The 14,362-nt window shown below is 41.8% G+C and overlaps 1 protein-coding gene across 1 annotated transcript in view; it reads right to left on the reverse strand.

Annotated features, from left to right (window-relative positions):
• Positions 1–1,262: 1,262 nt before the first annotated feature.
• LOC148356254 (adenylate cyclase type 4) overlaps positions 1,263–14,362 on the reverse strand; it is a 58,550-nt gene continuing 45,450 nt past the window's right edge. The window contains exons 24-27 of the mRNA XM_088347390.1: positions 11,688–11,789; positions 8,464–8,578; positions 6,098–6,222; positions 1,263–3,532 (exon numbers count right to left, since the gene is read on the reverse strand). Of these exons, the coding sequence (XP_088203516.1) occupies positions 3,398–3,532; positions 6,098–6,222; positions 8,464–8,578; positions 11,688–11,789 (477 nt within the window). The 3' untranslated portion in view covers positions 1,263–3,397. The remainder of the gene's footprint in view (positions 3,533–6,097; positions 6,223–8,463; positions 8,579–11,687; positions 11,790–14,362) is intronic.

The raw sequence follows: 14,362 nt of genomic DNA on the forward strand, positions 1-14,362 counted from the left end.
TTTTTGAAGTATTTCTGTAGTACAAAAAGTAGCAGCTTGAAACAGGTTTGAGACCCCTGTAGATTTTCAGTATTTCCTTTATTTTTGTCATATTTCTGTCGTAATATTTTTGTAGTATATATCTTTTTTCAGAACAAAATAAATAAATACATTAGGTCTCTTATTTAAAGGACTAAATTTGATATTTACTTTTGTAATTTTGTTGTACGGACAACGGTGGCACAAAAACTATTTTTTTAGGACTAGTACTTTATTACTATATATAAATATATATATCTGTCACGGTTGCTATGGCACCCAATTGACCCCGCCCGTGTGGCGCCAGCTGCAGCTCATCGACAGATTGGCTTTCCGTCTATTTAAGCTCAGTACTCTCACTCTTCTTTTGTCAGTCCGTCAACAAACCTCTGCCCCGCAAGACGTGGGTTTCGACTCGGTCCTGTTTCCTGTTGGTATTCCCTGTCCGGTATTGTTCCCTTTTATTTTTGTCCTGTTTAATATCGGTTTCCTAGTTTCGTTCCCGTCTATTTTTGTCCTGTTTATTATTCTCTCCAGTTTTCGTCCCCGTCTAGTTTCTCCTGTTTATTTTCCATATCTTGTTTCATTATCAATCCTGTCTGTCCGTCCGGTCCGGTATCGACCCCATCTGTCCGATATCAACTCGGGCAATTGGTATCGATCTCGTCGGCCTCTGGCTTCCTATCATTCCACGCCAGACGGCTGCCTAACGTGCATGACTCCCCATTCCCGGTAAAATAAAAGGCTTGTGTGAGAACGTCACGCGTTTGGGTCCTGATCCTGTTTTGGTTCATAACATTATACTATCGTACTACTATACTTTGACCATTTTTGTTCGTCAGGCCAGATTAAAAAGCCTGCTGGGCCACATGTGGTAAGCGGGCTGTAGTTTGCCCACCCCTGCCCTACAGCCTTAAAACTGAAAAACAAAATGTATTTACAGTGTCCCAATATTATTTTGATCGAAATGAGCACACATCGTAGTACATTTTACTTATACGTTGACTGATATTTCAATTTCCATCGAAGTGCCACATAACCCAGTATTGGTGTTTGCACATTTTTATTTAAATAATAATATTTTCATATTATTTACAACATCCCTTTCTGAAAACTACAAAAATATACACAAAAATATGTATTTTTGGAGGGGGGGGGGGTGATTCTAATCAAATAAAGACTTCAGCATTTTTGAATTGCTTCCTACAGTCTTCTAAAATATGACAAAAAGGACAACACAGTCATGTGTGTAAATCTATTTCAGATTTACTTCAATGGTCCACATTTCGGTCATTCAGGAGTCAAGACTATCGATTCTGTGTTTGACAAATAAATATCCAAATCCAATGTTGAAATTATACACAATTGGTCTTCAACTTGTTAAAAACCATAACATTTGCTCAGCTAGTGGTAAGATCCAGCCTACAAAAATCTAGCCTGACCCGGGCCCGCGGGTATTATAGCCCGACCCTGATCGAGCACCACGATTCACTTGATTTGAGGGACCGAGCCTGAAGAAAACACGAGGAAATTCGGATCGGGCCTAAAAAAGTCAATCATTACGTTGGGGTTCGGGTCTGGACTCTCTCTTGTTGGCTTAAAAAGAAAGAAAAAAACACCCGTCGTTGTTCTTCCTTTCTTTTTCTTTGTGTCACGCGATAGAGGACTGCCCGAGAAACTAAAAACGGTCTGCATTTATATAGTGCTTTTCAAGTCGATGAAGACCTCCCAAAGTGCTTTACAATGTGCTTCACACTTTTCCCTTTTCACACACTAACCAACCGATAGCAGCGTCAGCCATCCGAGGCAACTACCTGCTATCGGGGGCATTAGTGATTCAGTGTCTTGCCCAAGGACTCTTCGAGCTGGGATTCGAACCGGCGACTTCTTGATCCCGAGACGAGCGCTTTTACCTCATGAGCCAATGCTTCTCCAAACGAAATATATCCTCCACCACGCGGCACACAGAGAAAAAAACAACAAAGAACAATGACAGGTGGATTATTTTTAAAAAGTCAGCGAGGGAGAAGACCGACTAAAACCCTAACATAATGATTGACATTTCACATTGACATTGAACACACTTATATTCAATATCTTAAAAATGACGTTGACCTCAGGAAGCTGTCAACGAGACATGTTGATGACTGTGAATTGTTTGTTGATACACTTGCAGCATCCATTATCCTGGAAGGGGGATTACTTTACCTCATTTCTTCTCAAGGTTTCTTCATTTCCTTATGTTGAGGTTTTTGAGTTTTTCCTTGCCATCATGTAGGTTTTAGATCAGGGGATGGTGTCATGATGGTCTGTAGTTTGCAATAATCAGTGGTCTGTGCATCCCTTTGAGACTTCTGTGATTAAGTGAGTTACAGATGAACATGACTTGAGTTGACTCATCCTGAGGTTTTTGAGTTTTTCCTTGCCCTCATGTAGGTTATAGATCTGTGGATGGTGTGATAATAGTATGTAGTTTGCAATAATCTGTGGTCTGTGCAGCCTTTGAGACTCTTTGTGATTAAGGGCGTCACAAATAAACATGACATGACTTGACTCATCCTGAGGTTTTTGAGTTTTTCCTTGCCCATATGTAAGTTTTAGATCAGGGTATGGTTTCATAATAGTCCGTAGTTTGCAATAATCTGTGGTCTGTGTAGCTCTTTGAGATTCCTTGTAATTAAGGCCGTCAAATTAAACATGACTTGACTCATCCTGAGGTTTTTGAGTTTTTCCTTGCCCTCATTTAGGTTTTAGATCTGTGGATGGTGTCATAATAGTCTGTAGTTTGTAATAATCTGTGGTCTGTGCAGCCATTTGAGACTTCTTGTGATAAAGGGTGTCACAAATAAACAGGACTTGACTCATCCTGAGGTTTTTGAGGTTTTCCTTGCCCTCATGTAGGTTTTAGATCAGGGGATGGTGTCATTATAGTCTGTAAACTCTTTGTAATTAAGGGCGTCAAAATAAACATGACTTGACTCATCCTGAAGTTTTTGAGTGTTTCCTTTCCCTCATGTAGGTTTTAGATCGGGGCATGGTGTCAGAATAGTCTCTACAGCTGTCTTGTGATTGAAAGGTATACAAATAAACAGGACTTGACATTTTAGGCTCGGTCTTAAGATCTTACCTCTATGCACAGCGTTAAAGTCCAAACCACTCATGTGGACCATTTAATTGCCGCAAAAACTTTCATTCAGATACGGAATCACTCATGGATCCGAGCATTGCAAAGTATGCATGTGCAAATACATAGTAGCGCGATCATTCAACTGATCAGGATTCTATTTAACGTCTCATCCCAAAACAACAGCAACCCATTTTGCGTAGACATCTTCGCTAGGGTTCCTTGTTCCTGTAGTTCTCTCAGGAACTAGGGTCCTCAAAAGTGCGGGTTGGATGGCTCTGTATTCACAAAGTACGTGGTCAGCTCCCCTTTGCCCTTGACATTGACGACACCTCGGAGCGTGATACTGTAGCCCACGCTCTGGACCACCTGGGCAGTCTCCTCAGTCACCTGCAAAAATTAGGTTAGAGGTATTATGGGACGGAATTCATTTTTCAGTTAGGCTCAGAACATGCAGTGTTCCTTCCTACAAAATTCATGCACTGTGTAAGGACTTCCAAAGCCAATTTTGACATTTCTCCAGTACCATTAGAAGAAATAGTCCGGTGTGAATCATGTATTTCCCAGAGCTGTCAGGACCAGAACGGAGACAGGACCCACTTGCGTACGTTTTTCCTCAGTTTTATTGGGAAGAAAGTAAAGGATTGCACACAAGATCCGGTGATCGCTGGTCACGGGGAGCAGGTTGCTCTGAACGCGGAAGTGGGACTTCCATGGTGGAAAAAACAGGTCAGTAGTCGGGACAGGAGAGCAAAAAAACGTGGTCGAGTTTAGAAAATGGGTCGAAGCCGGGAAACAGACGGGAGCCGAAACAGGAGTGAGTCAGGGTCGAAAAGCTTGCCTAGCGTCAACTGAAGTTGGCAGACGGACTGACCACAGGTGATGGAAAGACGGGGGTTTACATAGTGACAGGGAGCCAATCAGAGTCCGAGGCAATTGGCACCAAAGGGGTGGACCCAGGTGCATCACATCAGTAATCATGACAAGAGCCACAAATATATCTGCAATTTAGATATGCCTTGCATGTTCTTTCTTTCAAGCCATATGATTTTTAGATCTGGAGTAAATCCCTTCGTGGGACAATGTCATAAAAACTAATGCTAGCTGCCGTTATTCGCGAGGGTAGAAAAAATCCAATGGCAAAGCTCAGCCACCAGAAAGCAGTGTCGGCATCATTTTTAAGCAAACTTGTTGAGAAACATGGCAACAACTTCAAGCATTTACAAGTACATCACCAAATATTTAAGCACATTCAAGCCTTGAAAACAGAAAATTAAAATTCAAGCATTTTTAAGGATTTTAAAATCACCTAAAATGACTCAAATATGTTTCCAAAAATTGAGAAATTTTGTCTTAAAGTAGACTGATCTAGCTTGTTTCCTCTAGAGCTGTGACGTCATGGAAGGATCACAACACTTTCAAAATGGAGAATCCAATTAACACAACATGTGAGGCCAGCTCTGAAACAGACAGCGCTTATAGTGAACAGCGATTGAATACTACTCATTTCTGCTTGGAGAAACTGGAATTTTGCTGGGTTCACTTCCTTTTAGTTCGGTAATTGTGGCTTTTTCTCTGCGTTTGTCGCTGCGAGTGTGGTGGTTGGTATAATATTGTCTGGCTAGCCCCTCGTTACCGTCAAAACGGTCAAGGGCTTTCCTGTTTTGCTTGCTCTTGGTTGGTGCTCGTTGGCTGACCACCTTGTGTTGTTTGGCCAGCGCCCCTGGCGTTAGGGTTTGCCGTGTTCTTAGGTGTGTTTAATCCCGGCCAGCTTCTTGTTTGTAACCATAGCTGTTACCAGTTGTTGTTGTTGGCTCCTGGTTAGCTTGGCTGCTCACTGCGTGTTCTTTGGTCGGCTCGCCTGGCCTTAGGGTCAGGTATGTCGTGTGTCTTGGTTTGTTTATTCCCAGCCGGCTTCGTGTTTGTAACCATAGCTGTTGCCAGTTGTTGTTGTTGGCTCCCGGTTACCTTGGCTGCTCACCGCATGTTCTTTGGTCGGCTCGCCTGGCCTTAGGGTCAGGTTTGCCGTGTGTCTTGGTTTGTTTATTCCCAGCCGGCTTCGTGTTTGTAGCCATAGCTGTTGCCAGTTGTTGTTGTTGGGTCCTGGCTACCTTGGCTGCTCACTGCGTGTTCTTTGGTCGGCTCGCCTGGCCATAGGGTCAGGTTTGCCGTGTGTCTTGGTTTCTTTATTCCCAGCCGGCTTCGTGTTTGTAGCCATAGCTGTTGCCAGTTGTTGTTGTTGGGTCCCGGTTACCTTGGCTGCTCACTGCGTGTTCTTCGGTTGGCTCGCCTAGCCTTAGGGTCAGGTATGCCGTGTGTCTTGGTTTGTTTATTCCCAGCCGTCTTCGTGTTTGTAGCCGTAGCTGTCACCAGTTGTTGTTGTTGGGTCCCGGTTACTTTGGCTGCTCACCGCATGTTCTTTGGTCGGCTCGCCTGGCCTTAGGGTCAGGTTTGCCGTGTGTCTTGGTTTGTTTATTCCCAGCCGGCTTCGTGTTTGTAACCATAGCTGTTGCCAGTTATTGTTGTTGGCTCTCGGTTAGCTTGGCTGCTCACTGCGTGTTCTTTGGTCGACTCGCCTGGCCGTGTGTCTTGGTCTGTTAACCCATTTTTGGCTGCCCACCCTTTGTTGTACCATTACTGCTTTTACCTGCAATCAATGCCTAGGCATTCTTCACTAAAACTTCCAAAAAACCCACTCATAACCCCTTTCACTAACACAGAAAACAATATGGCGACTGACTTGCAGGCGTGACAGTGTCCCTCCGATGACGTCACAGCTCAAAATGTCCGTCTTCAAAAAGCATTACCTCAGAAAATGATTGGAATATACCGATGAAATATTTATGAATTTTAGACAAAACCATGTACAATTTCCTCACATTTTGCACGTTTAAGAATTTGGGAATACCTTTAAGCAGGACCTGAGCCAAGTTTGTGGCTAAATTATGGACTAACCTGAATCTTGTCCAGCACTCCAGTGCTGTCCATCCTACTGGCCACGTTGACAGAGTTCCCCCAGATGTCATACTGCGGTTTATGAGCTCCTATGACTCCGGCGATGACCGGGCCCTGGTTTATTCCTGCAAATGAAAAGTCAGTTTAACCCTGTGTCCACTAGGGTGCGACGTTGTGGTCAAAAATCGATGATAGAAATAGTCGACAACTGACTCAATTGTCGATTTTCAAACAGAGTGAGGGATCTCTACATGAGTAGGATCTCTGCAGAGAGTCGCTCATAGCGTCTCAAGCGTTAGCATAAATGTAAAGAAATAGGGGTGATAACATCTAGCACTGGTATCAAAACCTTAAGCCTGAATACAGTGAATACAAAGACTACTTGCAAAGTTAGCAAAGAAGACCTTGTGTATCATGGCAGTAGCTCAGTGACGCATGAACATTTAAAAGCCACAGTTGAACAGAAGGGAGTCTGACTCGCCTCGGTAAAATTCAAGTCACGTTTGAGCCCATACAGTTTTGATGACATGCATTGTTTTTGGTTAACGGGGATAAGAATGAATTTATTAGTTATTTGCCTGTCCCTCAAATAATGGATATTCATGTATCTATGTCTCTATGGCCTTGGGGGTATGGCGCCCGCCCTAAGACTGGGAGGTTGTGGTTCAAGCCTCGGCCGAGTCATACCTAAGACTTAAACATTGGTACCCGTTGCCTCCCTGCTTGGCGTTCAGCGTTAGGGGTTGGAATTGGGGGGTTTGGTCACCTAATGACTCCCAACACCTCAGTTGGGTTGAGCGAGGGGGCTGGGAATCCCCTCCTCTAAATCAATCTCCCAAAAAGAGTCAGAAATTACTCTAGCCACCTCCCACTAGGGGGATATGGCTGTGGTATATATACTGTATATATAATGTCTCTATTGACTTAGCGGTTATGGATAGATACATATTTATCTAATTTTTGGACATAATTAAATCAACTACATGCTAAATTTAAGAAAAAATCATATTTACCCGATTACCTGACGAATCGTTCCAGTAGTCTGTGACTAGTTGACTATTATAATAATCGATACTTGCAGTCCGAGTGTCGAATTCTGAATATAACATATGCCATTTGACCTGACTTGAAGGAACACTGTGTAACTGAAAATGAGTGCTACAAAGCACAAGGAAGAATATCAACTACGGAGAATCAAAGTGATTAAGTGGTATTTTTCTTTTCAGTTTTTTGCCGGGTCTTTCACAGGGTTTTTGTGGGTACCGTGGCAGCAGGATGGCGGACAATAATGGCAGCTTTTTTTAAGTTTATTCTGTTTTTACTATTGGATGAATGTAAAAGAGATTTTATAGGATACCGGTTCCTTATTTTGACTCACTGTTGTCTGTTGTTTTGACTATCACGCCGTTTTAAGCCAATCATGTTGCTGTTCTTTGATATCCGCACTCTTTAGGGCTGATCTGTTTTTTGTAACTTCGAAGATCTAAGAGAAAAGAGGAGTACTACGGTTGCCATGGCGGCCAATTGGCCCCCGCCCATGGGCGCCAGCTGAAGCTCGTTGACGGATTGGCTCCCTGTCAGTATTTAAACACTGTCCTGTCAGCCCCCTTTTGTCGGTCCGTCTGCAAATCTCCGTTTTTACACGGCAAGCCCTTTTTTCGCCTGTCCCGTGTTTTTGCTCTTGTTTTTCTCCCGCCTTGATCTGTTTGATTTTGACTTTCTCCGTTCCCGACACCGTCATCGCTCACCACGGAAGTCCCACGTCCGCGGCAGAACAACCTACTCCCCGCGACCAACGGATCGAGTGTACGCTCCTATCTTCTTCCCCCAATAAAACTTTGAGTAATGTTACGTGAGTGGGTCCTGTTTCCTGTTCTGGCTCTGACAAAAGAGAGCATTAAGAAGGGGATGGAATTCTCTTATCTATAAGCCCCTCTCCCGGCCTTCCTTCAAGTTCAAATTCCATTATTTTAAGTGTCTACTATATGTTACATTTAATAGCTTTTGATTCAAATTAATATGGATTTGACGCTTTTCTTTTACAACTAGGAGGCTCTAAATACCGCACAATGTCCCTTTAAATAAAATAACACATCACTGTCGACACCAATAGACTCACAGTGCAGAAATTGACTTACCGATCCTCAGTTTTAAGCTTCATTCAAATTCAAATTCCATTGATGTCTTCTCTCCTTATTTTGAGTGTCTACTAAATGTTACATTTAATAGCTTTTGATTCAAATTAATATGGATTTGACGCTTTTCTTTTACAACTAGGAGGCTCTAAATACCGCACAATCTCCCTTTAAATAAAATAACACATCACTGTCGACACAAACAGACTCACAGTGCAAAAATTGACTTACCGATCCGCAGTTTGAAGCTGTTGAAGGAGTGAGTGTTGATAAGCTCCAGGTTGCTCATTAAAGCAAAGGCGAACTCGACCATGGAACGCACGTGACTGTAGGACATGTCGCATTTCTGCAAAAGGAACCAGAATTGCAGATAAAAACAGCTTTCCAGAACAAGAGTTCGCTGGAACCGGTGTAGGATCTCTTTCATTTTTCTGTAAATATTTTAACTTATATTTCATGTTTTCATGTTTTTCCGGGATCCTCTCTAAAACATACGAAATGACTGATTACCGTAAATTCTGGACTATAAGCCGCTACTTTTCCCCCAAACTTTCAACCCTGCGGCTTATTCAGTGATGCGGACAATTTATGTAATTTTTACTAACGGCCGCCAGCGGCGCTCGAGTACAAAAGGTAAGATTTAGATCGGTGGAATATATGCGCCGAGGAAGACTGCAACAACATACCCTCATCATGCAAATTGCAAAAAGAAAGGCACATGACGCAGCTTTCAAGCTAAATGCAATCGAGCAGTCCGATAAAGAAGGAAACAGAGCTACTGCACATAAATTTTACTTTGCGAGCGTGTTTATGAATAAGGGAGCGTGGGACGACGTCTATATGACAAAGTCTCCTTCCCCTACTGGGAAAGACGACTTTGAAGACGTAGTCACAAGGGGGAAGATGAGGACGGTGTACCGTGATTTCTACAAGCTCGATATGTTTTCTTAACAGACCCGCTTACTGTGTTGCGAGCGTGTTGCTAGTAGCGTTTTGCTACCCTTCACAGGCACGGTTAGGGATGAAAGTTATAATATTATTATTAAAGCTTTCAAAACCCTCTCGGTGTATCGTCTTTCTTTGTAAATATGTGTAACCATGTATAATATGTATTTGCAACTGAATATTTTTGTAATGTATTTATTTTAGAAACTTATTCTGATATGTTTTGCACGAACAAATGAGAAAGAAGGGGTGGGGCAAACGCGGGCTGACGGGAAGTGGAGTAAAGGTGAGTCGTGTTTGTGGACGCGGCTGACAATAGTGGATATATATTTTTCCCACCCTTACCTTTGAAAATATACACTTTTTTCCTTGGATTACTTTCAACGGGCACCCGGACTCTGCAGGTCTGCATCAAACCTTAAGTACCGGTATCATTTTCCGTTCATTTTGCCAGCTGTGTTTTTGGACTGTGTCGGGTATGGGTCGATTTTGTGTTAGTGTTGCATTATTTCAATGTGGGCGCATGCGGCTAATATACAGGTGCGGCTTGTGTATGTACAAAATCGGTTTTCCTCCCGAAATGTGGTGGGTGCGGCTTATAATCAGGTGTGCTCTATAGTCCGGAATTTACGGTAATTACTCAATAAATGGGTGATTAATGTTTTATTATTATTGATAATATCCATTCATCCATTAACTGCACCGCTTATCCACAGTAGGGTCGCAGGGGTGCTGGAGCCCATCCCAGCTATCTTCGGGCAGTGGGTAGGGGACACCCTGAACAGAGACAGATAACTCACTCGCTTCACACCTAGGGACAATTTGGACCGGCCAATTAACCCGACATGCATGTATTTGGAATGTGGGAGGAAACCAGAGTGCCCGGAGGAAACCCACGCAAGCACTGGGAGAACATGCAAACTCAGCACAGGTAGGTTCGTATTGATCATATAGCATTAAAAAAAAAACATCCGAGGAGCCGTTTGGGAACCAAGCCAAAAGAGGCGGCATTCTAAATAGAGCCGTCTTCTTGGGTGCGACCAGTAGGGGGCAGTGACGCCTCACATGAAAACGCCATCATGACACAACACCAGAGTAGGCGTGTCGCATTGCTGTCACGCACCTTCTTTTCTTTCCTTTATTTATTGTGTAGTCTATAGCAGTGTTTTTCAACCCTTTTCCGACCAAAGTCAAATATTTCATTGTACTACCTCATAAGCAGATAATTAATATATAAAAAGAAGAAAATAATACTTAAAATAAAAAATAATGATGTGCTTTTTTTATGTTTTTATTTTTTACAACGCAATTTTTCACAACCGCTTTGTTAAACAAATTATTAAATGTACTGTGCTACCAGGGTTGGGTAGGGTTACTTTAACAGGATTACTTTCAATTAATTTTGGATTACTCCAATACCAAATATGCTCATAAAAGACAAAAGAAGCTAAATACGAATAAAATGACTAAATTTTGTGCAGGCTTGGGGAGTAACGGAATACATGGAACGGCAAAAATGATGTTTGCCGGAGATCAAAGAGATCAAAGTCAGGAGAGAAAGCTTACCGCGTGTTGTGAGTCATCATTTTATTCCTATTTACTTTCTTTTGTCTTTTATTAGCATATTTGGTATTGGAGTCATCCAAAAGTAATTGAAAGTAATCCAGTTAAAGTAACCCTTCCCATGACAGATAATTAGTACATAAAAAATATATAAAAATCTACTGCCACCTACTGATATAGATGACTATTACAGTTCCTCGTCTGAAGATTGCAAAAATACTGAATAATGACCTGCTTTTTTTGGAAAGATAAAATTGGGCAAATTACAGCGGCACACGAGACAAGGTCTCACGGCACACTAGTGTGCCCCGGCACACTGGTTGAAAAACACTGGTCTATAAGAATTCTCGTGCCGGCGTAATGAGGGGGCCCCAGTGTGGATGCTAAGGCTAAGCGGCTAGCGGCGTTATAAGCCTTCGGTACCGTCCGTAATCATGGTAAATGTGAACTCTCTACCAAATAAGACCGACAAACTGGCTGTGCTGGTGAAAAACATCAAAGCGTACAGGGAGTGCAGTTTTCAGTGTTTTACGGAAACGTGGCTCACGTCTAGCATCCCGGACGCTAACGTGGGGCTACCCGGAGCTACTTTTGGCCTAGCGTGTGACGTCATCCACTCCGCTGTTGCTAAACTACAACACAGCACCCCGAGGCCATCCTGTTAATAAACAACACAAGGATACTGCTGGAAGTGTGAATTTCCCTATGGGGATGAATAAAGTATCTATCTATCTATCTATAGGGTCAGACTGCAAAGCAACATGGCTATGGCCACAAAGTCAATCATTTTTAAGAAATTCACCCAAAATTCAAGCATTTTTCTAACCTTAAAATTCAAGCATTTCAAGATTTCAAGTATCCGTTCGAACCCCGTTTGCAGGAATGAGACATGTTCTAAACTAGTCCAATGACGACGGTAAAACCTCAAAAGATGTCTAAGTCGTTACCTTTCTGTCATCATACGATTGGGTCAATCCTGTGGCTGCCATGTATGTACTGCCAATGGTCTTTATCTTCTCCACAGAGGAAAATTTGGGCTTGGATAAAAGCTGTGCAGGAAAGACACATGCATTTAAGATGAGGGAAAAGAGTAGATAGGCAAAATACAGCAGAGCAATGGCTTAGTTTTGGTATGAATTTTAAAGTAGTTTTAGGGTGTCGGCTTCAGGGTTGGGTAGGGTTACTTCAACTGGATTACTTTACATTACTTTTGGATTACTCCAATACCAAATATGCTAATAAAAGACAAAAGAAACCAAATATGAATAAAATGACTAAATTTTGTGCAGGCTTGGTAACAGAATAGATGGAACGGCAAAAATGATGTTGGCAAGATTTATTTTCATTTGATCTCTGTCGCATTTTATGTTCGTTTTGCCGGAGATCAAAGAGATCAAAGCCAGGAGAGAAAGCCTACCACGTGTTGTGAGTCATCATTTTATTCATATTTAGTTTCTTTGGTCTTTTATTAGCATATTTGGTATTGGAGTATTTCAAAAGTCATTGAAAGTAATCCAGTTAAAGTAACCCTACCCAACCCTGGTCGCATTTTATGTTCGTTTTGCCGGAGATCAAAGAGATCAAAGCCAGGAGAGAAAGCTTACCACGTGTTGTGAGTCATCATTTTATTCATATTTACTTTCTTTTGTCTATTATTAGCATATTTAGTATTGGAGTAATCCAAAAGTAATTGAAAGTAATCAAGTTAAAATAACCCTACCCAACCCTGGTTGGCTTGTATGCGATGGAGGCTTATATGCGGGTAAAATGGCATATTTTGTGTAACAATGGGCTTATAGATTGATTTTAGAGTCCAAGGACACTAAAAGGCTATGTCCCCAGTCTAGTCCATTGACTTCAGTTACAAATATAAGTGAGAAAAATCCAATATCTTCATGGTTTTTCATCATTTCTGTTTTGCCTAATGATCATATTCCCCATCTAATGTCAGTTTCAGTTATTAGTGCATTTTTCACGTTTAAAATCTCTCAAATATAAGTGTGAACCTTCCTCTCTGTTACTCTTATAAGTTTTATAGAAAACATCTGCTGTCTATCTTTGATATAACAATATTTTGGAGGGAAACCATTCAAGGAAAAGAATAATAAGTACCACTCTCTAATCAACGTTTTTCTTTTATTTTACTGACAAGGAAAAGCATAACACGTCCACCCTGTTACGCTCAAAATATTGTAACAGGGTGGACTGTCATGAACTAGAACAGGATCAGGACCCAAACGCGTGACGTGACTCACACAAGCCTTTTATTTTACGGGAAATGGGGAATCATGCACGTTAGGCAGCGGCCTGGCGAGGAAAGACTGGAAGCCAAAGGCCGACGAGATCGATACCAATTGCCCGAGTTGGTATCGGACAGATGTGGTCGATACAGGACAGGACGGGACAGACAGGATTGATATCAAAACAGGATATCGAAATTAAACAGGACAAACTAGATGGGACGGAAAATTGGAGAGAATAATAAACAGGACAAAAATAGACGGGAACGAAAACTGGAGAGAATAATAACCAGGACAAAAATAGACGGGAACGAAACTGGAAACCGATATTAAACAGCACAAAAATAAACTCGGACAATATACCGGACAGGGAATACTAACAGGAAACAGGAAGCAAGTCCATGCATGATTTTGTATCCTACCAACAGAACCTTAATATCACATCTTAAGCTAACAGGGAGCCAATGCAGGTTAGCTAAAATCAGGGTCATGTGATCAAACTTTCTTGTCTTAGTTAAAAGCCTCGATACCGGACAGGACGGGACAGACATAAATTATATCAAAACAGGATATCGAAATTTAACAGGACAAACTAGATGGGAGTGAAAACTGGAGAGAATAATAAACAGGACAAAAATAGACGGGAACGAAACTGGAAACCGATATTAAACAGGACAAAAATAAACTCGGACAATATACCGGACAGGGAATATTAACCGGAAACAGGAAGCAAGTCCATGCATGATTTTGTATACTACCAACAGAACCTTAATATCAAATCTTAGGCTAACAGGGAGCCAATGAGGTTATCTAAAATCGGGGTAATGTGATCAAACTTTTTTGTCTTAGTTGAAAGCCTCGATACCGGACAGGACGGGACAGACAGAAATGATATCAAAATAGGATATCTAAATTAAACACGACAAACTAGACGGAAACGAAAACTGGAGAGAATAATAACCAGGACAAAAATAGACGGGAACGATACCGGAAACACAAGCAGGAAACCAGACCAAGTCAAAACCCTCGTCTTGCGGGGCAGAGGTTCGTTGACGGACTTAAAGGAAGAATGAAAGCACTGAGCTTAAATAGACGGAAAGCCAATCTGTCAAAGAGCTGCAGATGGTGCCACCCGGGGGCGGGGCCAATTGGGCGCCATGGCAACCGTGACGTGGACATTTGGCCTGTGTCATGTGTGAAGTAATTAGCAGTAAAATGATAAAGTATTAAACTGGCTTGACTCTAGCCACCTCCCACTAGGGGGATATGGCTCCGGTATATATATATATATATATATATATATATATATATATATATATATATATATATATATATATATATATATATATATATATATATATATATATATATATATATATATA

Source organism: Urocampus carinirostris, chromosome 11 (assembly GCF_059441175.1).
Source record: "Urocampus carinirostris isolate Australia breed hairy pipefish chromosome 11, RoL_Ucar_1.0, whole genome shotgun sequence".
NCBI lineage: Eukaryota > Metazoa > Chordata > Actinopteri > Syngnathiformes > Syngnathidae > Urocampus > Urocampus carinirostris.